Below are 22,275 nucleotides of genomic sequence, written 5' to 3' on the forward strand. Positions count from 1 at the left end.
TGGCTGGCTGGCGCTAACACCGATCGTACGAGATAAGTGTGGTGCTTAGCCCGGCGATTACCACAGTCCAGGCATGAGAGCTAAGCTCAACAGCTGACGGCATGCTGCTGTTGCTGCTGCTGTTGCTACACCAAATGTTATAGATAAGATGGCAAAGGGCGATAAAAAGTGGTCTGGAATAAAAATAAAACATTATCCCCCAAAGTCTCCAGCACCTTCTCGCAAATACACATGCGAGCGAGGGGCTTAAACCGAATGTTAGCGAGAGGTACGGAATGGTGTGTGAAGATGTGCTTCCTTCCTTGGTCTAAGCCCATCAGCGGATGGTTGGTTGGTTTCGTGCTTGAGAGGGATTTGCACTTTCAATTTCAGCGAGAGGCGAAAGGCAAGCTAATGCGATTTACCATTGCCGATTTCAATTTAGGGATGGCATCGTGCTTCCTGCTTCTCTTTCACCACCATATGGTGTTACGCAAGCCCAGCGAAGTATGTTGGGCTCCCTAACATTCCCAAAGGCAGTCCATGTCTCTCCATGTTTCTCTGTTGACACCTTTATTGTTTTATTTGAAGATTGTTTAGTAAACAGCGTATTACTTCGCCATCGGTTGGCACACTACTAATTAGCTTGCTGCGATGGTTGCTAATCCGTCAAACCCAGCATGACATTCGTTAGTATCGCACCAAGAGCGTTGGTTGCAATCAATTTCACAAACTTTGCATTCCGCGCGTTTGTCTCTGGCTTTTATCCGTCTTAATCTGCTTCATGCTTATTGCTGGCTGAGTCAACCGTGGTGGCGTTAACCGTAACTAATTTTCTCCTTTTCCCTGCTACCAAGTTTACTAAGAACTACTGCCCCGAAGGTCGCGCGCGCACTATGTTGGCGAACCGTTTAAGGCAAGGTGTACATTATGCATCACCTGATTGCTTCATGCGATAGGCAAGGCTGAACAGGGGCCACCGCCACCGCCACCGCCACCGCCACCAAACAATCGGTCACGCTCGAGACAAACATGAGGAAAGTTGACCATCATCGTTCATGATGAATGCCTGCCTATGGGCATCGTACGCGCGTTGAAACACCTCACGGTGATGATGGAACGAAATTCAAATAATGCTTTCAATGGGACAGAGCGATAGGACGGTCCTTCCGATGGCGCTATCGGCCGCGTCGATTGATCGAACGCGATTGGAGTGTGATGCTTACCTAGCACAACTTGGATGATGTGAGCGAGCACATAGGTACCGATGGCGGTCAGGAGGTACCAGGCGATCAACGAACAACTGCAGAGAACCATCGTGCTGATGGTTTTGTTTAAACTACTGCTTAGGAACTAGCTTCTGAATCACTGGACACAGCACAACTCTACCGGGGCCTGGCAAGACAATTGATTTTGATCTTTAAACTTATACTATTTTCCCAACAAGCTTTAGAACACTATAACACTGAAACAGTCACGAAAACGAACCACCACTGGTCGCACTGGCGATCCACGGAATCTCCCTTTCTTGATTCACAATAAGTCACACCAACCGTGTCCTTCCAAACTGCTGACAAACTTGCCTTGCCGCGAGCGAGAACCTCGGCGACAAGTGCACGAAATGTCGTAGATTCTGCGGAAAATTGTTTTTCCTTTCTTTGGCGTGACTTAATTAAATTCTCGCCGTACTCTGTCCCACCTAAACGCCTCGTTGGACCTCCGCGACTCCTGGGTGCAAACACAATTGGCGAGAAAATTGCAGAAGTATAAAGAAGCGAATAGATTCGATAGTTCCCACCGTTGTCTGCGCTTGAATCGAATGTGTTTGCTACCCTCGGGATTGGAAAAGTTTCCAGAACAAGTCGCCTTCCCCTCCCCGTGCTCACAAGTCGGAATGCGTCAACCCCCCCCTCCCTCAATCGTTCCGCAGAATTTAATCTCCATCCAGACGTGGAAATGTCGAAATAAAAGGGAAAATCTCATAAATAACCCAGGCTTTACGCGCTGGAAGCCGAAGCTTCGATACGACTCGCGCGCTACGCACCTTGGGCACCGTGATAACTAATCCACAGATAAGATTAGATTTGATTCAACGCACGCCAGCGCTGATATGATTGATGTTCCACTGTGACTATTCGTTTCCGATTCGCGGTTTCGATCCATCTGGCGTGCGACATCTGTGTCCACGCATTCGTGGCTCCGTTTTCGATATTATCAATTTCAAGAGGGGGATCATGGCGCTTAACGATACTGCAGCAGAACAAAGTTGCGGATTTGATAAAACAAAATAGTAAGATGTTACACTATCGGCCAGCGAGATAAGCAACATTCTTTCAATTCCGAAACCGGGGACCCTCACCCTCAAAGCAGCCATCCATGGAATTCACGCATTGACCTTCGAATCGCGCACTGTAGCTGTTTGGTTTTAGTTCTGTTTGTACTGATAAGCTGGCACCAACGCTGCACCAGTCGCGTACATCGACGCCAGCTGGTCTTTAATGAACCTTGTGGTCGGGGCAACCCTTTTCTCAAAGTTCAATTCGGCTGTTTCGGTGAATTGTAAACCCATTAAGTCATTGCAGCACTTTTCCAACCGGCCGGCGCATTCCACTGGCACTCGTTAGGTTTGTGTGCTGTGCGTTTTCAAAAGTGAGGCCTTTGATTTATGTTTTAAAGGATGGAAGGAGGGTGTATAGCACCCTCGGCAGTCTCGGGCCGAACCGTCGGTCATCTCTTGAACTTTCCCATAAACTTCTCTCGCCGTGACATCGCCTTTCTTTGCACGGTTGCATGAGTTCCTTCCTTCACCATCGGTCGGTCGGTCGGTCGGTGTGTCGCGAAGATGAAGCGGAAGAAGAACTGTTGCTGATTGATCCACAACCACCCTTTCCTGGGTGGTGGATTCGTGAATTTTTCATGAAATTCTGCTACCAACACTAGCTGGCTGGCTGGCAGGCTGGCAGGCTGGCCATCGCTACGATGCTTGCAAAGAGAAAGAACTTAAAAGCCTCTCACGTGTTCCGATGAATAGTAAACGTATCAGAGCTCGTTAAACTGGCCGGAACACCACCTCGGTGGAAAAGCTCCACCGAAAGAAAAAAAAAAGGCCGATGAAAAACCCGAAACACTCGGATAGTTATAAGCAGCTGCTTCTTCGTCTTCTACGATATAAGAAGATGAAATGTGTATCGCTCCGATTGACCGGGGCGAAAGCATCTCGCGGTTACGTTTGAAAATGAAAGGTTACGAACTGGCGGTATACGATCACGCGCCCCGTGTCTCACGCCGCAGACGACGGCTGTAGAAACATAAAACACCGGCGAGAGGGTGTAGCGTGTGGCCAGACACACCACCCTAACCCATGGGGAGGTAGGAAATGAATGCATTCCAGCCGGTTCGCGGTTCGGTAGCTGATAAGCGCCAAAGATGACCCTCGTCTGGCGTGTAGCGACTGTGGTGGTTATGACTTATTCATCGATCGAGCATTGATTTGACACGCTTCAATGTGTTTTTTTTTCACCGTTGGGCGACTTTCCCCACCCACCCCCCAAAAAGCAGCATCATCTCGTTTCACTTGTTGTTCAATAGGGAGCAATTTAGGGGGCGACCTCAGTGGACGATTACTGCGTCCAGAACACAGCATCTGGATTGCATTTGCCGTAATAATCGAACAGAGCAGGCCAGCAGGTAATCTGGGAGACCACGAATGCATCCGCGGTGGCGATGGCCGTTATGGCATGCTCGGGCGCACAGCAAATCCATCAAAACAGCAATCAATTGTGGTGCCAATTTATGATTTGCGGCGTTGCGGTCGCATTGCAATCGGTCGGTACCACACGGTGGCCAGTCACACTCGGCCCAGGAAGGATTTATTAGCGACCAATAGATGTCGCGCCATTGCTGGGGGGGGGGGGGGGCATAAATCCTTCGTCTTGTAAGTGGAACACGCAAAGAGTGCCGGTTGTGTCCTGCTCGTAAAAACCAAACGCGCCGGGCATTGTTATGACGTGAATGGCATGAGTCGGCAATCGGTGTCCACGATCGATTCGCGGTGGTTTGCGGTGTAATATGAGTAATCATTTTCGAGGCATTATGACTAATCAAAAAGGGCGCCAACGCGTTCCGCGTTTGCGTTCAGACTCGCTGCCTTGGTCTTATCACGACAATCACAGCACCCCGCTTAGGTCGTAGCACACTTGATCACTGATCTTATCACTACTCCTCTTCTCTTCTCCCTGGCACACACCCACACGCACGCACACAGCCACTGAACACACCTGGGACGTAAGATTTCAATTTTCCCCGTTTTTCGTTTGATGAAAAAAGGGAATTGCTTGTCCGCGTGTTTTCGGTCCGATCCGATCCGATTTTATTCGGTGTCAAGCAGGCAGGTGAGTCGTCGCGGTCGTCGGGAGCCGCCCGTAATCGTGCGCGCCGCGTTCAGAACTGAGCCGCGGCGCGCCAAACGGCTATCGCTGAACCCTCTCTCGCTTGCCAGCGGCAACCCAACAACGACGCACGCACACGGGCAACGCGGACATCGCCGCAGGTGCCGCAGCCAACCGTCGCGTATGCGTGTGTTCAACCGTCCGCTCACCTGTTGTGTGCCGCGCGGTGGATCCTTCCTTTGGCGAAGGCTTAAGCTATACGCTCTCTCGTGCGCGTGCGCGAGCGCGCCTCTCTCGATCTCTCTCTCACGGCGCATCGCGGCGACCTTAAGAAGGACGTCAGCATCACCAGCAGCATCAGCAGCATGTGGTATGTTGGAGTTATGCAAAACGTGCTTCTCGCGTCTCATCTTGCCGGCAAACACAAACCGAATTAAAAAGGTTAGAGGTTGAGTTTGAGGGTTTGTTTCCCCTTTCCGGGCACGTTCCCCTCGGAGACATCGCTTTCGTTTGCCCTCAGGGGAATGAAGGAATCAGGGGAATCCATTACGCAAGTGACGAACCGATGAAAAAAATGTAAACACACCACCTGTGGGCTGGTGAACGTTTCGTCGCGCTGCTGATAACACACCCATTGTTAATCCACGTGATGCACGGTTACGCGCGGTGTCATCAGAGACATTTCTGCGGACATACCGAGACATACTGGCCCGGGGGCTTATCATCGCTATCATTCGCTCTCTGTATGTGTAAGGGAGGGCAGAGCTTATCAAACGACAGTCACGATTGTTGCCAAAGACGAAAATAAACGGTGCCCACAGGCACTCCAACATTCCTGTTTCCATCGTTTTATTGATCGGCATCAGGCGTCACAATGTTCCAGATTTCCAATGTGCGACACTGAGTTGAAGTCGAAATCATCGAAATCTCTTATCAGTGCTTTAGCATTAGCCTTTTGTTTGCCGGGGGATTTGGAAACTAGTAATCCCGGATTGGTCTCCGCCACTGGTTACTATGAAACCCGCAAACCCGGTTGACCACATAGGAAATCCGCCTTCGATAGAAACCTTAACCATGAATTAAAGTCCCCCCACCGAGGGAACTGGTTTGCCGTTGAGGAGGAGGAGGAGGAGGAGTAGTCAACACACGGCGCGTGGAGAGACTTTTGTCATGTGGTCCTCTCCCCCACCCCCCAACCCCCCGTTCGACAGTCACAAACGACTACTTTGGGTACACAATCGATCCGTTGATTTGCCGTTTGAAGATTCATCAGTCGTTCGTCGATACCGAGGAACGGTTGGGATGCTGCGATGTGACTCACACATGGTGACGGTCGGATGGATAATGAGATGCAACGGACGAATGCCAAATGCGGAGCTGGTTTTTAGACGCAAAAAGCCCGTTCGATAGAATTCGTCCCGGGAGAGATTTTATGCGAATTCGTTGTGAAGTTTCAAAAACTCACTTGGGAATGGCGAACTGAAGTGCTTTTTCTGCCGCTTTCGAAGCTAATGTGGAAAACTCGTGTACAAACTTGAGGAATGCTGTGCACCATTAAGTTCACCAATAAAATTGTCTTCCAATCGTGATTGTATTTCGAAAGAAAAAAAAAACAGACTGGACTAGATGTGAATCATACTGAAACAATGAGCACAGCACGGCGATGGATACGGATTGACACATGCTCCCGATGTCTACTGTGATGATTCGGTAACTAACCATCAGTAATGGTTACTCGATAACTCCTCGCAGCCACCGGCCACCGGCTTTAACACTCGCTACACGCCACAAGCGCATCAAGCGAAGCCCAATTTAATCCCCTTTCACTATCCATCCATCAGGGAGGAGGATAGCGACGCCGACGACCTGTCACGACACAATGTTGGCCGGTTAACGTGACACGATGCGACACATGCACTGCCGCTCCGCTCCTCTTCGAGCCCGGCTGGTCCGGTCCGTCCCGTCCCGTGTAATGATGAATTGCGGGCCATGTGAAAAGCGAACTCCAGCGCGCCAAACGATAACGACGATGGCGATGGCAACGATAGCGTGGAGGCCCTACTCCAGGCCATTTCGGTTTCTACGCTTCTTCCGGTCGTGCACGGCACGATCACGGCTGTGATGCATAACCCAATTTGTTACACTTTGTTGCACGTTTGCACGAACCCACGATTTTCCGGATCCGGATCCGGGGACCCTTGGCTTTTTTTTTCTGGGGGAGCTCAATTTTCCTGGAGAAACACTTTTCTTTCGAGAGTTGGTCGAGAGTTGACACATTTTTCGGAAAGAATATTTATGATCTCAGCTTCGGGGTCAGAGGGCCGGAAGTGAGAGGGATGTAATGGTACGCGTGTCGGGAGAAAGATCAAGTCCAGTCCAGGGTCGGGGCGAAAATTGCACGCGGCACTGAACGCGCTCTCACAACGGCCCCCCGGTTGTTCGTCCGAGGTCAGAGGGCATATAAAGTAATCAGCAAACCAGTCAAGGTTCATGCTAGTGGCTGTGCTTATGAACCGCAATCTACAGTACAGGTCGGGTCGGTTTGTGTTTAAACTTATCCGAGGGGATCAAAGAAACGCTAACGTGCGATGTTGGAAGGGTGTTGTGCTACGAGCAAAAAAACTACCGGAAATAGAAAAGGAAAAGATGCACGAGAAGGACCTAGAACTGGCTGGCTAGACGAGAGAGAGAGAGAGAACAGTAAAGACGTGCAGGTCGTGCGAATTGTAAAGAAACTCATTAGTGATATCTCGCGGGCAAATCGATAATTCAGCTGCAACTGAAGCTGCTGCAAAGTCGCATGCAAAGATGTTGTGTGGGTGGAGGTGTATAGAGGTGAAAGAGGTGGTTGGAACACAGCGAAGGTGCAAACATCATCCGGAGCAGACGCATTGGCTCCAATTCTTACCCGCCATAAGTGACTGATGAATCGACAGTTCTAGATTGTACAGACACCGGCTCAAACGTGTATGGAACTTGCGAAAAAGTCTGATATCTGTTGTGGGAACGAGTGTGAAATGGTAAATTGGGTTTGCGGCCGAACCCCCCCCTCCCCCCCCCCCCCCCCAAAGAAAACGGACAAAATTTAGTTGCTTTTGGTCGGTGCGTGCTTCACTCGCAATCGATTGCGCCTTTGGTTAGGCAACGGCAACATAAGAAAGCGAGCTGTGGTGCTACTTACAGCTTTCGTTTTTCATAAGCTGGCCAACGGACACCTCGTCCAGCGAACCGTGGAGCATCGTGGACAGCAGTTCTTCGATGAATTCCCGAACCTTGATGCGCTGGTTCACGGAAACACTCGACGATCCGACGCTGACCGTACTGCGGGTGTCTGCATCGGAATCTGTGGAAAACCAGAGCACACCGTTAGTGATCTGTGGCCAGCCCGCATGTGCTTCAATCACCGCGGTACTTACCGATGCCAAGACCGAGCAGATTACCTTCCTTCAGCTCGACCGGCCCTGGATGCTTGAGCCGAGCCGTCAGCTGATTCAGCAACCATTCGCCGGCCTTTTGCTGGATCACGCGGTTCGATTGGCACCCGCCACACTCCCAGATGCCGATTGAGTCCACCCACTGGCAGCAGTTCTCTCCGCGGCAGACCAATCTTTCGCAACCACGGCATGTTGCGAAGCTGTGTGCAAAAAGGGTGCCAAAGGATTAGTCCCTTTTACGACGGTAGATTGGCCGTCGTCGCCCCCGCCTCTGGTCTTACCTGTCTGGGCGTTCGAGTTCGATGTTTGCGTTACACATGTAACACTCAGTCGCCGCCACATCGGGCTTTCGCGATGCACGCCGTCGTTGGCTGAGTTTACTACGGGTTAGAGAGAGGCAGAGAAAAAAAACGGGAACACGGAAATAGAAGAAGCTGGATTAAATGGCGTCCAACAGACAAACGGGATAATAGAAAGAACTATGTTCGTTACGTGAGATTGAAAAGTGAGTTATATTGTTGTTTAATAATTCCGATCAACAAGGCTGACAAGGTGATTGCAGGATCTGGAATAACTGGAATTGTCCGATAGTCAGATATGTCCATCCAGTTGACATTATGACACCGCAATACATTCCCTGGGCAATACCGGGTGCTTTCAATCAATCGATAGACGTTTTCATTATCACACTCTCCGCCCCTCTATCGGCAGCTACCGAAAGCCGATTAATTAGCTATGCGTGACATTAATTCCGATGCCGATGTACTTGTGCACTTCCAACCCGCCCTTTCTCGGAACCGTCAATCATTGCGCCGAACGTCATCATTGACCATTCTGAGTCGATCCATGTCGCTAGGCGGCACTGCTGTGTACTCGTTGCATAGTGTGCTACGTGCCGTTACGTGCCGTGGACCAGCACCTGGAAACCTGTTCGTCGTGGCAACGGCTGCATGAGTGAGTGTGGCTGGACCGAACGGGCCAAACTCGCCAAACCGATTCCACTGGCGAGTTATGTCATCAGCGACAGTGCTGCTGCTGCTGCTGCTGCACGATGCAAGGCACGAGAAGCATGGTTGGTTGCAGCATATCGATACCGAAACTTTCGCTCAAAACCCTCTCGATCTACCTCGTGACCATTTTTCTAGTAGGCTTCGATGCTGGCCCCAAAAACCAAGTTATTCATCTTTGCTGTCTGTTGCTTCCTGCTCAGGTTATCATTGGCGAACAGGTTATCAAACGCCCGCCAGATAGTGTAATTCAATCTAGTCATGCTACGCATAACGCCAGCTCCGTACACGCTACGCATCATCTTTCGAGGTGAGTTTCAATTTTCTTGTCTTGTTGCGCAGAGAATGGTACGGTTCGTTTGTTCTTCCAGCAAAGCGTGTCAAGATTACCAGATCGTTTAAAAATTTTCATTCTTCGCGGATGCTTGGAATAGGATCCTCCCGTCTACTTCACACTGGCTTGCCACTCATTGATGAAGGGCGCTGCGCGGCCAGGCGCGTGTTACCTAATACACGATGTTACCTGCCAACTTAGCACAATCAATCAGTTCCACCACCTCTTAGCGGTGGTGCTAACTGATGCAAGTAATTAATGGTGAAAGACCTGGGAGGAAGGGTACGGGCTGCACTGCATGATCATGCAGCCTCCTCATTCAGGTGGCTCAAGCGTAGCGCGGCGCATATGTGATGCGCTGAAATGACCGATAAGGCCAAGGTTTCCCCCTACCCATCTCCGTGCACCTTGGATGGTCGATGAATGCCATAAATCACCGAAAAACAACAACAGATTGCGTTGCGCGCTGCAAAAGTTTGAATTTCACAAACCGAGTCCGATTTACGACCGGCTAATGATGGCCATCGTTTTGGCATTGAGTATGAGGTGGGCAGCATACATTATGCTCTCGAATTGGGCAATAGCTTTGCGCTCACATGGCAATGGATACACAAATTGCGACGCCGTTTTTTGTGATCTTAGGTATACAGATTCCAAATTGAGTTGCTAAATTGAGATTTAAAGTTTTTTAAGGTAAGGTTTAAATTTTTGTGTTTTACTTTTTGGATTGATCGCGTACACCAGTACAACAACAATATATTCCCATAGGATTGAGGTGGAGCATCAGTATCGACATTGATTTCAAGATAATTGGCCTGTTAAATTCGAATGTTCATTTTATAAAATTCTCATTCTGGCGATCACTTCAATTTCGTGAATCGACGATCACGTTGAAGATCTTAAGCATCGACCGCATACGCTCACGACACACGACAGTGCCTTATTGCAATTCATGATTTTCGCAATCAAAACAGGTCCCTTCGAACTACTACAAGGAGCTTTTCCTTAGCCTACGATCAGGTTTTTGGTAAACTCGACAGAAACCGAGAGATTCCTCCCTAAAGAGCAAGAAACGCAGAGAAAGAGAGAGAGAGAGAAAGAGAGAGAGAGAGAGAGAGAGAGAGAGAGAGAGAGAGAGCCCCTCAGTAGGAACAGCTGATAAAATGATTGCTTTTACTTTCGATCACCGATCGACGGCGTGGCGAATGACAAAGAATTCGCTGGACCGGCACCAGCCAGCCATCTCTCGTTCGACGACTGGCAACGATCGCAACGGTTGCGCAGCTCGATCGCGCTCGATCCCTTCACCTCCACTCCGAGGGGCACCCCCCCTCCAGTCCACGATTCCAGCGCGAACCGAGAAGACAGCGACGACGCCACGGCTGGCCACAACCGTCGCCAGTATCGGTTCAGCACGCGACACGAGAAGGTTCAGCGCACCGCGTGCATATAGTGCTCTCGTCTGGGCTCGTGTCGGCTTTATTGGTGTCTCGCGATTCGCGTACGATCTGCCGTTTTTGTGCGTTTCACCCACAGCCCAGACCCAAAACGGGTTAGAGACAGAGGAGAAAAGGGAGAGAGAAAGAAAGCAAGCTACAAACTAGACCATACGCACTGTGTGTGGCTGTGCGTTGGGTTGCGTCTGTGCGTGCGCGAAGAACATAACGGTGACGGGAGGGACAGAGATCGACGGTGCGCGATCGCGATCTCGAAAGGCAGCGAACGGAGACAGAGGCTCCCGTCGACGGTGTCTCGTTGAGGTGGTTAAGGGGGAGATAAATTTAGAGAATCCTCTTCCACCCCTTCTCACGGCGTATCGTACAACCTTGCCAGTGATTGTCGTTGCCGCGAGTGATAAGCGGACCTAGTTGGTGGCAGTAGTAGTAGTAGTAGTAGTAGTGCGGCACACCCGAGAAGCGAAGCGGAAATGTGCAATTGAAGCTATCAGCCTAGCCACTGCAAAGGTCAACCAAAGAGAGAGTGAGAGAGGGAGAGAGTGGCAGAGAGAGCAACACGCAACCCTTGCATCACCGATCAACCACCGTCGATCACTCCTTCACCCCAGCTCCACAACACGATGGTCCTGTCCCTGTTTATGGTGCAAACGCTGACCACCCTGGTGGAGCCGCCACCGGCAATCGGGGGTCCCAAGGGTTTGACGCATCCAGCGATCGCCGGGCCACAACCGCAGGCCAACATTGCGGTGTTTATGTTTCTGTTTATGCTGTGCGTGCTCGAGGTCGTGTTCGTCAAGCTAATCACCCTGACGTCCTTTGGTAGTGAAGCTGCTGCTACTGCTGCCGCTGCTGCCACGGCCACCGGAACCACAACGAGGACGACGACGACGACGACGACTGCGACTACGGATGGGGCTTCTTCTTCACCACCGTTGGTGCCTGTGCTTGGCAGCTAGACCCCAAGCGCTCTGTCATGATTGCGAAACAGCCCCCGTCGGCTCTCGCGCCAGTTCGAGGTCAAACGACTGAGCACCGACCGAATCGCGGACCGAGGAGAAAGGTAGAAAGCTCCCCAACTGGACGATCTGGTGGACGAGTCATAATCTTAGCCGGGTAGACACACGAGGTTATCAGGGTATTTATTGTAAAAAACAATCCCACACCCCGACAGAGACACTGTTGGCATCTCTATGAAAGTGATAAAAAAAAACCTAAAATAAATTGGAAATAGGAAACAGCTTCTGTTATCGCTCTGTCGGGCTTGGGGTGTATCTGTCGATAACAAGCGATGGTTGTTGGTTGATGGATTGTGGAACCTCCGACCAGCACACTGTGCGTAATCGAAAACCATCCATGATTTGATTACGTTATCATGTGTGCGCGTTTGTTGGTGTGTGCGGATAGTGGCGGATAAATGATCTCAATGCTCAATAGGCGCAAAAAATATGGAGCATTGAAGCGTTTGAAACCACGCACTTCGCACAATAGGCCATTAATCCGGTGCCGCCGCATCACTCCAGTTCACTCACTAGCGGGACTACAGACAGATAAGGGAAGATTAGATAGAGAGAGAGAAAGAGAGAGAAGGAGAGATAGAGCATTATCTGTGGCATGCAAATAGGTTGCAACCATCCAGCTGTTGGTGAATGCGGTCTAGCGCATTTTGTATAGCATTCAGACATTCATTGTAGACTTTAAAAAAAAGAAGGTATTAGATTAACAAAAGCATAGAACTGGATTTCTGAGCTGGAAACTAGCGCTTCAACAGGCTTTCGATTCCGTTCACTCCCGGGAGTTTTATCGATTAGAACCGTTGAGCCGGAATGTGGAACAAATGAATTCCAAAAACTGACAATAGCGAGTGATAGCGCCACAGAACCTAGAGCGCCAACGAGACCGGGGGGGTGAGGGGTGCTCTAATCAACATGCAAAATGTCAAATGCACTATATCCAAGTCAGGGACAAGCTCAGGGGGAAGGTTTTTGCTAAATCGATCGATCGTTTACTGTCAGCCAGTTGTTGCTCATCAACTGGAGCTTCCGTTACGCCATTTAACATTCCGCCACTAGCGCATCGCACTAGTATCGTGAAGCTAGAGCAGCTGTGAGGAGTATGTGTTGTGTTTATGTGATGTAAGTAGTGCGTGAGACAGACATTAGTGTTTAGGCAATGACGAGTGGCGAGAGGCGTAAGTGGTGCTAGCGTGTTAGTCTACTAATCGGAATAGCTAAGCAGACGGGACTCGGGAAGCCAATTCGAGTTGGAACGTTGTTGAATAAATTAGTGAAATGTAGTTGCTTCTTCTCCTTATTTTCTACTCTTCTTCGTTCCAACCAATCCAAATTCATTCTCATTTCGTTCTATCGTCGTCATCGAGCGCTAATACGTGATTGATTGGTTCCTGTCCGTGCTCGTTGGAACCGCGCCACAACGGAAGAGTCACGACGACGACGACGACACCGTTCTGTGCACGACTAGCCCCAGTAGTTAGATGAATTAAAAATGCAAATCTTCTCCAAAAGCGTTTCCATTTCTAGCGATGCGCACACAACACCCTTTTACGGGTCATGGTGGGACGGGGAATGGATGGTGGTCGCATGGATGAGCACCTCCCTCAACACCTCCGGCTCAATTCGATTTGAGTAAAAGCCTGTTTCCGGCATCGGACACCCACCACCACCGTATCCGATGCCGTCTGACGGATGGAAGCCATTGAACCTCGGCTGCACCGTTACGCAGCCCCTACTCTGGCTGGCGCTTGTCAGCTTGTCACCGTGCTTCGGTCGTTGTCTTAGCTCAAATGCTAATTTGAAGAACGATAATTAGTTTCTGACCGACGAATTATAATCCTTGACCTCTGACACACAGAGAGTTCACACTAGCTCCGCATCGCTCGCTGGAACCGCAGAGAGAGAAAGAGAGAGAGAGAAGGGAAGTGCTGCACACGATCGAGGTCACCAGCTACCAGGGAGGAGGAGGGTTAGTGATTCAATGTGAAGGTAATGCAAATCGGTGGCTGTGGCTGTACCTAGTAGTGGTTGTGGTAGGGGAGTAAGAGAAGGCCGCTAGGAGGATGCTTTATATGCTGCTGACCCCACACGGGGGGGGGGTTTCGCGGGACCCACAAAAACCAACAACAAACACAATACACTAAAACACACAAAGCGAACAAACACAATCAAACACCGAGACCGAAACCGAAACCGGACTCTTCTACTATGCGCGAACTACTTTACAATTACTACGGCAAATGGCAAACGCTTCTTCTTCTTCCGCTTGGTTCGGGCGGATGGGGAGAAGGCCAGCTTACACCAACAGCACCAGATTGAGAACGCCTTTCGAGCACATGTGGCGATCACACCCTCACTATCTTTCTCTCAAGAGCAGCTGGAGCAATAATTCTTGGATTTTTGATAAATTTTTGTCAAACAAACATTTCACTTCCTGTTCCAGGTCCTCGAGGTCCTGGCTGTCACGAGATCGCAAACACTAAAAACACCATTTGAAGGAACTTTTTCTTTTAATAAGTCTGTAGACAACAGTCACAACAATGAGAGCTCTACAGAGCAAACTGTATGATGCGCCCCGGTTATGTGCGCAGAACTAACACCGCCCGGTGACTGAATGCGGTCGTCCGGTGCCGTAAGCGACGAACCCCCTGATGGCCGCCGGTCATCCCCCAAGTGCGGCCGACCAGAGCCGCAATGTTGTCCGCTTTGGGCCGCCGCTCTTGTTGTTCCATTGTTGTTCTTTCTCTCCTCTGCTCTCTCTCTCTCTCTCTCTATCTATCTCTCTTTCTCTTCCCTTCTGGACGCCTCCCTCACTGTAACGAATTCGTTTCTAGCTGCGGCACCATGCATGCAGCTCACGGACCAGCAGCAGCAGCAGCAGCAGCAGAGTAAAGTGGCTCGTGGCTAGAACCACCTGCCCGGAAAATGTTGGATGTTTCGTTTTGGAAACATAAACCACACGCACGCACACAGCCACGCATCGGAGAGCGAGAGAGAAAGAGGGAAGGTGATCGGTCGGCCGTGACTTCCGTTCTGCGTGCACGGTGTTCGCCGCCTGTTGCCGCCGTTTGCCACTTACCAGCATACACCGGAACCGAAACTGTGTGGTACGTGAGAAACCAAAAGGGGGGGGGGGGGGGAGCGGACGGTTGGACGCTGTTTTGCGTACAAACACCCCTAAGCTCGTCTGTTTCGTCGCCAATCGATTGAACGAACGATCGAACGAATGATCGCATAAAGACATTTCGTCCATAAATTAGAGCCCCTGTCCGTCTGCAGACCGACAGTTGGAAGTGAAATGCACTCTAGGGTGCTCCAGCACCTGGCATGGGAAACGAAATGTTGTTGTAGGGGTCAGCATTGCCTCCGATTCCCATCCGTCCAGGTCCAGGGGACTTCATGTGTGACGGAATCGTATACGATGCCACAAACACAGACGGTGGTGAGCCACCAACGAGACGAATTGTAACAACGACGCACAGGCCGTCCGTTAGTCCGCTTCCGTTTCATCGCTTTTACTGGCCGCTAGGGCCCGAAAGCTTTGGCCAATCGTTGTGTGTACGAGGCGCATTAATGTTTGGTAGTTAGTGAAGGTCATGATTCTCGTTCCGTTGTTACAACATCAACAATTCCTTCCCAAAAGAAGATCTCGCCCAATGTACTTCTGGACATAGTTCTGAGGGTCACTCAGTTATGTTGCAATCGTTTTTCCAACACGAAATTGAATCATACTTGTTAATAGATTGCACAGTATTGCATTCCGTATTGAAAGTGAAACAATGAAACCATTCCAGTGTGCCGGTTCCCGGTGGTGCCCTAGTGCAGTGGCATCCATAAATAATGGATGCATTTTTCGGACCGAGAGACAGGCGCGTAAATTAAAAACAATAAATAACCTTCAGAACCACCGACAGAGAGAGAGAGGGGGGGGGGAGCCCTGGACATACCTGCGCAACAGTCGGTGCGTTTGGCTGGCGAGAAAGATGCTTCCCGCGACTCCGATCAGTAGCGTCACACCGACGCCCGGCGACAGCTTCATCGTGGCCGGGCCGGCCCCGGGAAGCCCCGAACCGGTCCCGAGCAACAGATCTGCCGGTGACATGCCACTACAGCAGGCAGCTAGTGTTCTTTTTGTGTCTGTTTTTTTCCCCGCTTTTGCTTTTGCTTTTGCTTCGAGATGCACTTTATGCACTATGGAGGCGAGGAGACGATTGTGTCATTGCCATCGATGGGCGGCCCAGTTCATGATGCTGGTGCTGGTGCTGGAATCGTATTATCTCAGGGTTTTACGGTTTTTTCGGAGGGAATTGTTTTGGACGCACTCTCTCACACTCACGCTACAAAAAACCAATCTAGACGACACTGTTATGCGCGCAGGGAAAATGTCATGAGCCACGAAACTGCGACCTGTGCGACGAAGGACGGATGTTGCTGATGATAGTCTGGCAGCGACTTGCACTTTTTCGTTCAAACCCAATGGAGACCCCACTGCGAATACACGATGCGCGCTACGGGGGGTGGCCATTGCTGTTTGTCGATGATACCAGTCACTGGCCCGGTTATTAGATTCTCACCATCTTTTGGACCATCTTTTTTCGACTTAATTTTATCGCCGATCTTCAGTGACACCCTCACCCTGTCTCTGGGTTTTTCATTCCTTTTTGGGGGGATGCGATCATCTTGACCACAAAGTCATCCCGGAGGGGAGGGGGAAGCGAGACTGATTTTATCACCCATAATGGGTTCACATGGAATGCCTGCGCGATGACATAAGCCTGATAATAATCGACATTACCTTGGGGGCAATTCGGCTTTGCTGAAGGCTTTTCATTTGGCTCGATTACACAAAAGGGGGAAAGGTAGGCTTATCGCCAAATTGTGAAATTGTTATCTTTGCGGTGATAGTGGATTCGAGAGGGGGAGAAGCGAACGTGCCGTAAGGCAGGTACAGTCTTCTAGATCAATGTTTACATTCAGCAAACTGCAGCTGATGCATTCGATAATCAATTCACACTTTAATATGAACTAGAAACTTGAGTGATAAAATCCATAAAATGAAATCAGATGATTTAAAGATCGATCGAAAATTATTCAAAAGGAAGAAGAGACTTTAGAGCTTCAAAGAGTTGTCACAAAAACCAACACCTCACATCTCACGCCACAATAGTTCACTGATTATCGAGACATTTCACACTCTACAGCCACTACACTAGTCGAGACCCCCGAGAAGAACACGTGGCATCTTAATGAGGTGCTCCTCCGGTGCCACTATCACTGTGCCAACAACTAGTACAGTCCCCCCGTATGCCCTTCCTGTGCCCAGTATCATTCGCGCTTGAAAGTTAAGAAACACCTTCGCTGATCTGGCGCTCTAATTGGACTGATAACAAAACACCCTCGGATGGAGCGACGACGATGAGGCCATCAGCTGGAGGAGTGTGCGAGAAGATCACATGGTACCGCACTGCAGCGTGACTGACTGCGTTGCTTCTCGTTTCTGGCCCGGTTTGTGCGACACTTTGGCTTAAGGTTTGTTACGATATTGAACCCGCGGGTGTGAGGAACACTGAATGGATCAATCCCCGGGTAGATTGTTTTCCAGAAACTCGATCCAAACACTGTACAACGCACAACGCGCTGTCGAGTGTTGGAGTGGAACTGTGCAGCCCTATAGCTTATCCCACCCTTCCACACCGGAATGTCAGTCGTCGCCGCGTTGCGCTTATCTCGCGCAGTGGGCGCGTGATTCAAAATTATCGCCAACGCCTTCTCAGCCGCACCGCACAAACACCAGGAGCGAACCGCCCGTTTAGCACCTGAGAATCACTGACACTAGCCTAATGGCACTGGTTCGGACGGACACATCGAACGGCGGTTCCGCAAACAAATTAACACTCCAGCCAGTCTGCACCTCCATAAACCACGTGGACAAAGCTTAAAGGCTTGCGTCTCAACTGCAGCGTCAAGCGGCGGTTTCTGATAAGCCTGCCTGCTACGATTTTGAACTAGATCTTGGCATCCGGACCACCACTATAACGGGAAATCGATCCGAACGCGCCAAGCGACGAGTGATAAATGCGGCTCCACCCGGAACGTCTACTCGCGACAGAGTTCGGAAGACAATCGCTTCACGGCGGCCGTGCCGCCCATCGATCGAAGGCGCGGGCTCTAGCGTGGCTCTAGCGCCGCGCGCAATCGAACCTCCTTTCATGCAGCACGCCGCGGCTGGTAGGTCGAAAGTAGCTTTTACTTTAAGACACTGCGTGCCTCCGTTTGAGCTTCATTCCGGCCCCCGAAACCCACACGCTCTCAAGAGGGTACCGTAAGGCTGTCAAGTGTCCATCCCTTCCGATCACGTTGCGCCCGACGACGGTGATCTGTCATATTTTCGATCGTTCGACAACTTTTCGTCCCCTCTGGGCAGCCGACTTGGACCACAGTAGCATAAATGGACACCCATTCACCCGGTGCTAGTGTGGCCCGGTTGTGGAACTGCACTGCCGGAAGGCGATTTATTTGGCTGATGAGGTCTTTAACGGGCCACTGAATATCGTCCAACGCGGCTACTCGGTAGCAACACCAACAACATGTGTCATTCCATTCCAGTACGTGGTGTGGTGGCGTGTGTTTTGGGGCTTCGTTTTGACCGGGCCCCAATTTCGCTTTTAATTGGGATTGGAAATGAGCGAAAGTACTGCTCGGTGTGTGCGCGGTGAGGGGGAGTCGACAGAGTTCCAGTGAGAGGTGTCATGTTGGGTGGCGTTTCACAGTTCAATGCTGTTTATGTGTGTGCGCGCGCGCGCCAAGGAAAAGGATTCCGTGGGATGACATTCGAAGGCAGCAAAAGGCTGATTTCATCAACGTAACCGACGGTCACTGACATGCTGTCTCTCGCAGCATAATTGTGAGGTCCACCGGATTGGTTGTGGGAATCGATCAGGCGTGAAGTGGCGTAATGTTTGCTAACAGCAGGGATCCCCCCAAAAACACACATACAATTGGTGAAATGGTTGTTGGTGTGACCAGAAAACTATTGAATAGGACGAGGAAATAGTGGATGGTTGGAGTATGTAGGACAACATCCGAAACGAATTCCGAATCCGAATGGCATTTGGATATTCACGGGAATGCCGGTGAAAGTTGATTCTCTCGAACTCGTCTGCTAGTTCGGTAATAGACAGTATTTTTTTTTTTTTTTTTTTTTATTATATTATAGAGGTTTTAAACTTTAACAGTTCTTTCGCCTCTTTCTTAAATTTAGTTAAGACTATTTTTAATGTTAAACCTATGCTTTTGTTTTCTGTATCTTATTTATATCCGTTTAATTAGTCCGGTTTTTCTGATAAATTGTATCATTTTCTTTTCATTTACGTTTTGGTTGTTTAGATCTATTTCTACTTTCCCTAATAAACCGCATTCTTCTCTTTGTTCTTCGTATTTGATGCACTCTTCTATTATGTGTTTAACAGTAATTTTGGTTCCACAGGTTTCGCATAGAGGTCCATTCTGGTTTGTGTGTTTGTTGTGTGTTATTTTTGTATGTCCTATTCTTAGTCTGGTTAGGGATTTTTGTTCTATTGTTATAATTCTGTCTTTCCATGGCCTTGTGGATTTTTTAATCTGTATTAGTTTTGAGTTTTGATTTTCGTAATCGTTTTGCCATGCGATATTGAGTTGGGTTTTTATGTATTTTTTTGCATCACTTGCTGGGGTATATGTTTCTATGGAGGACGATTGTGCGTTTGTTTTTGGTATTTCGTTTTTGTGTATCCAGCAGAATACTATTGATTTTTGTTGTGTTTGTTGTATGATCCTATTGATCCAAGGATGTGAGCTGTTTTGATTTTCAATTGCTTTTAGGCAATTTTCTGCATTTGTGAATATTACTATTTTTTTGTGTTTGTTGTTATTTTTAGTTATTGCTGTGAGTATTGCATGCGCTTCTGTGGAAAATACAGAGCATGTTGGTGGTAGTATGGTTTTCTCTGTTACATTTGGCCCTATGACGTAGCTGCATAATTCATTGTTCATGTCTATTTTCCCTTCTGCGTATATTTTTTGGAAGTTTTGGTATTTTTCAGCTATTAGTTTTTTGGTTGCTTTGTTTGTTACGGAAATTGGTTGGCCTGTTTTATATTGTAAGTACATGCTCCAATCTGTTTCTATTTTTTGTTGGAAGAAGTTGATAGTTATTGCTTTAGCTATTTTTGGTATATTTGCTCCTGTTAATCTTTGGAACCATTCTTGTGCTCTTTTGGTTAGTTCGTTTCCTGTGATGTTATTAGTCATTAGGTTCACGCTTTTTGTACATAATATTTGAGCTGAGAGGTACTCCGCTGGGAGTTGCCCAGCTTCGGCCATCACTGATGTTATCGGGCTGCTGATAGCTGCCCCGCTGGCTATTCTTATCGCTTTATTGTATATTACTTTTAGTTTTTTTAGATTGTCTTGTTGTTTGCAGGTCATTATTAAACTGTGCGATAGGATTGGTACTATTGTACCTTTGATAACATTGATTATGGCTTTTCTGCTGGCCATGAATTGGTTATTTTTTAGCGAATTAAGTATATGGATGTACCTTTGGCATGATTTCTTGACCTCGGTTACTTGCTTTTTGAAATTTAGTTTACTATCTATCTTTATACCTAGAATTTTAGCATTCTTTACTTCTTTAACTTCTGTGTTCCCTAACATTAGTTTACGTACGGATTTATGTTTCTTCTTTTTACATATGTGCATAAATTCGGTTTTCTCTATCGATATTATCAGTCCTGTTTTAGCTGACCATTTTTCTATTTGCTGTAGTGCCTTTTGCATCCTGGATCTAGTTGCTATTTCAGTTTTTGCGCTTGAAATTAGCACTATGTCATCTGCGTACATTAAGACTTTTGTGCTTCTAGTAATGATTTTGAATATTGTATTGATAGCTATTAAGAATAGAGTTGGGGAAAGTACTGCCCCTTGCGGTACTCCATTTTCTTGTTTTTTGTAGCTTGAAGCGACATTTCCTGAGATAACTCTGAATTTTCTGTCGGTTAAAAAGTTTTTAATATAGTTTCCTAAGTTCCCGCCTATACCCCATTCAGTTATTTGGTCTGTGATTGTATACGTCCAGACCGTGTCGAAGGCTTTCGTTATGTCTAGTATGGCTATTTCGATGTGGTGTTTTTTGCTTTGTGCTTTGCTTATTATTTGTTGTAGTTCCGCCATGTATGTGTCCGTAGATTTGTGTTTACGGAATCCGTGTTGTCTGTTTTCTAATAGTTTATTAGTTTCTATTAGGTTTATTAGTCTTTTGTTCACCATTCTTTCCATTACTTTTCCTACGCAGCTTAAGAGCGTAATGGGTCGGTAGGAGTTTGGATCATTGGGCGATTTTCCCGGTTTGGCGATAGCAATTGTTTTTCCTGTTTTCCACTCAAGGGGTATCTTTCCACTATTCCAAACATTATTGTATATTTCTAGTAGCTTGCTTTTAGCCTTATCTGTCAGTTGTTGAAGCATTTTGTAGCCAATTAGGTCATCTCCTTCACTTTTGCCTTTACCTTTATGGAGTGCCCATTCTAGTTCTTGTTTTGTAAGTTGAGTGTTATATATCTGGTATTGCCTGCTTCTTTGACTGATCTTTTTCATATGTGCTTCTTGTTTTTCTTTATATTTTTGCATTTTTTGAGGTATAGAGCTGTTTGCTGATATTTTGTAGAAGTGCTCTGCGAGGATTTCTGCTATTTCCAGAGGTTGCTCTATTGTTTGGTTATTTACTTTTAGGATTGTTTGTAGTTGGGGTGTCTTTCCTTTTAGAGCATTGATCTTTTTCCAAGTTTCTGCCGGGTTAGATCTGTCATTTATGTTGGCCGTAAAGTCTTCCCAGTACTTCTGTTTATCTGTCTTAATGGCCGTTCTGGATTCGGCTCTAGCTGTTTGAAATTTTTTTAGTGCTAATTGTTTTTCGGGGTCATTTTCTGGTATTCTTTTTAGTTTTCTTAAAGTTTTCCTTCTGTATTTTAGGCATTTTTCAGTTTCTGGAGTAATCCATGGAAGCTTTTTTCGAGTTGTTCGGGTGCTTTGTTTGAGGGGGATGCTCTGTTGAGCGGCATTTTTTACTGTTTGTGTGAATTCTGCTGTTGTGTTTATATTGTTGTTTTCAAGATTTTTTTCTATTTCTTCTTGGAACTTTTCCCAGTTTGCTGCTTCATATATCCATTTTGGTTGTGATTTTTGGGACATGGATTTCGCGTTGATCTTGATAACAATTGGAAAGTGATCGCTCCCACAAGTGTCGTCTAACACTTCCCATGAGCTGTTATGGATTGCTTTTGAAGATAGCGTTAGATCTATAGCCGAGGTATTACCAGTTGAGTCATCAAGTCTAGTGTGGCTACCGTTGTTCATTAATTTAATGTTGTATGTGTTGATAAGTTGTTCTATTGCTTTTCCTCGGTTATCTATTTTGGAGCTGCCCCATATATCATTGTGTGCATTAAAATCTCCCATAATTAGGTATGGTTTGGGTATGCTTTCTATTAGTTTTTGTATGTCGTCTTTATATTCTGTGTGGTTTTTGTGGTTTGGGTTATTTCTGCTCAGATATATTGAAATGAATGTAGTTGGGCTATGTGATGGTAGGTTTACTTTGACTATTACGGTTTCTAATTCGTATGTTGGT

General features: G+C 48.0%; 2 protein-coding genes across 13 annotated transcripts in view; one reads left to right on the forward strand and one right to left on the reverse strand.

The window, feature by feature from the left end:
* LOC126575064 (uncharacterized) overlaps nt 1-22,275 on the reverse strand; it is a 41,404-nt gene that overhangs the window by 13,363 nt on the left and 5,766 nt on the right. For 4 of the 12 annotated variants that reach the window (XM_050235578.1, XM_050235571.1, XM_050235577.1 and 1 more), the window contains exons 1-4: nt 15,557-16,016; nt 8,083-8,181; nt 7,784-8,001; nt 7,549-7,710 (exon numbers count right to left, since the gene is read on the reverse strand). In XM_050235578.1, the coding sequence (XP_050091535.1) occupies nt 7,549-7,710; nt 7,784-8,001; nt 8,083-8,181; nt 15,557-15,711 (634 nt within the window). In that variant the 5' untranslated portion in view covers nt 15,712-16,016. Of the gene's footprint in view, nt 1-1,205; nt 1,375-4,256; nt 4,393-7,548; nt 7,711-7,783; nt 8,002-8,082; nt 8,182-15,556; nt 16,017-16,183; nt 16,367-16,962; nt 17,250-17,425; nt 17,678-22,275 lie in introns of those variants that run through there. The other 8 variants (XM_050235573.1, XM_050235572.1, XM_050235569.1 and 5 more) reach the window with 7 other exon arrangements.
* LOC126575078 (uncharacterized) lies at nt 10,554-12,886 on the forward strand. The gene has a single exon (XM_050235597.1). The coding sequence runs from the start codon at nt 11,220-11,222 to the stop codon at nt 11,553-11,555; it is 336 nt and encodes a 111-aa protein (XP_050091554.1). The 5' UTR covers nt 10,554-11,219; the 3' UTR covers nt 11,556-12,886.

Source organism: Anopheles aquasalis, chromosome 3 (genome assembly GCF_943734665.1).
Source record: "Anopheles aquasalis chromosome 3, idAnoAquaMG_Q_19, whole genome shotgun sequence".
Classification (NCBI taxonomy): Eukaryota; Metazoa; Arthropoda; class Insecta; order Diptera; family Culicidae; genus Anopheles; species Anopheles aquasalis.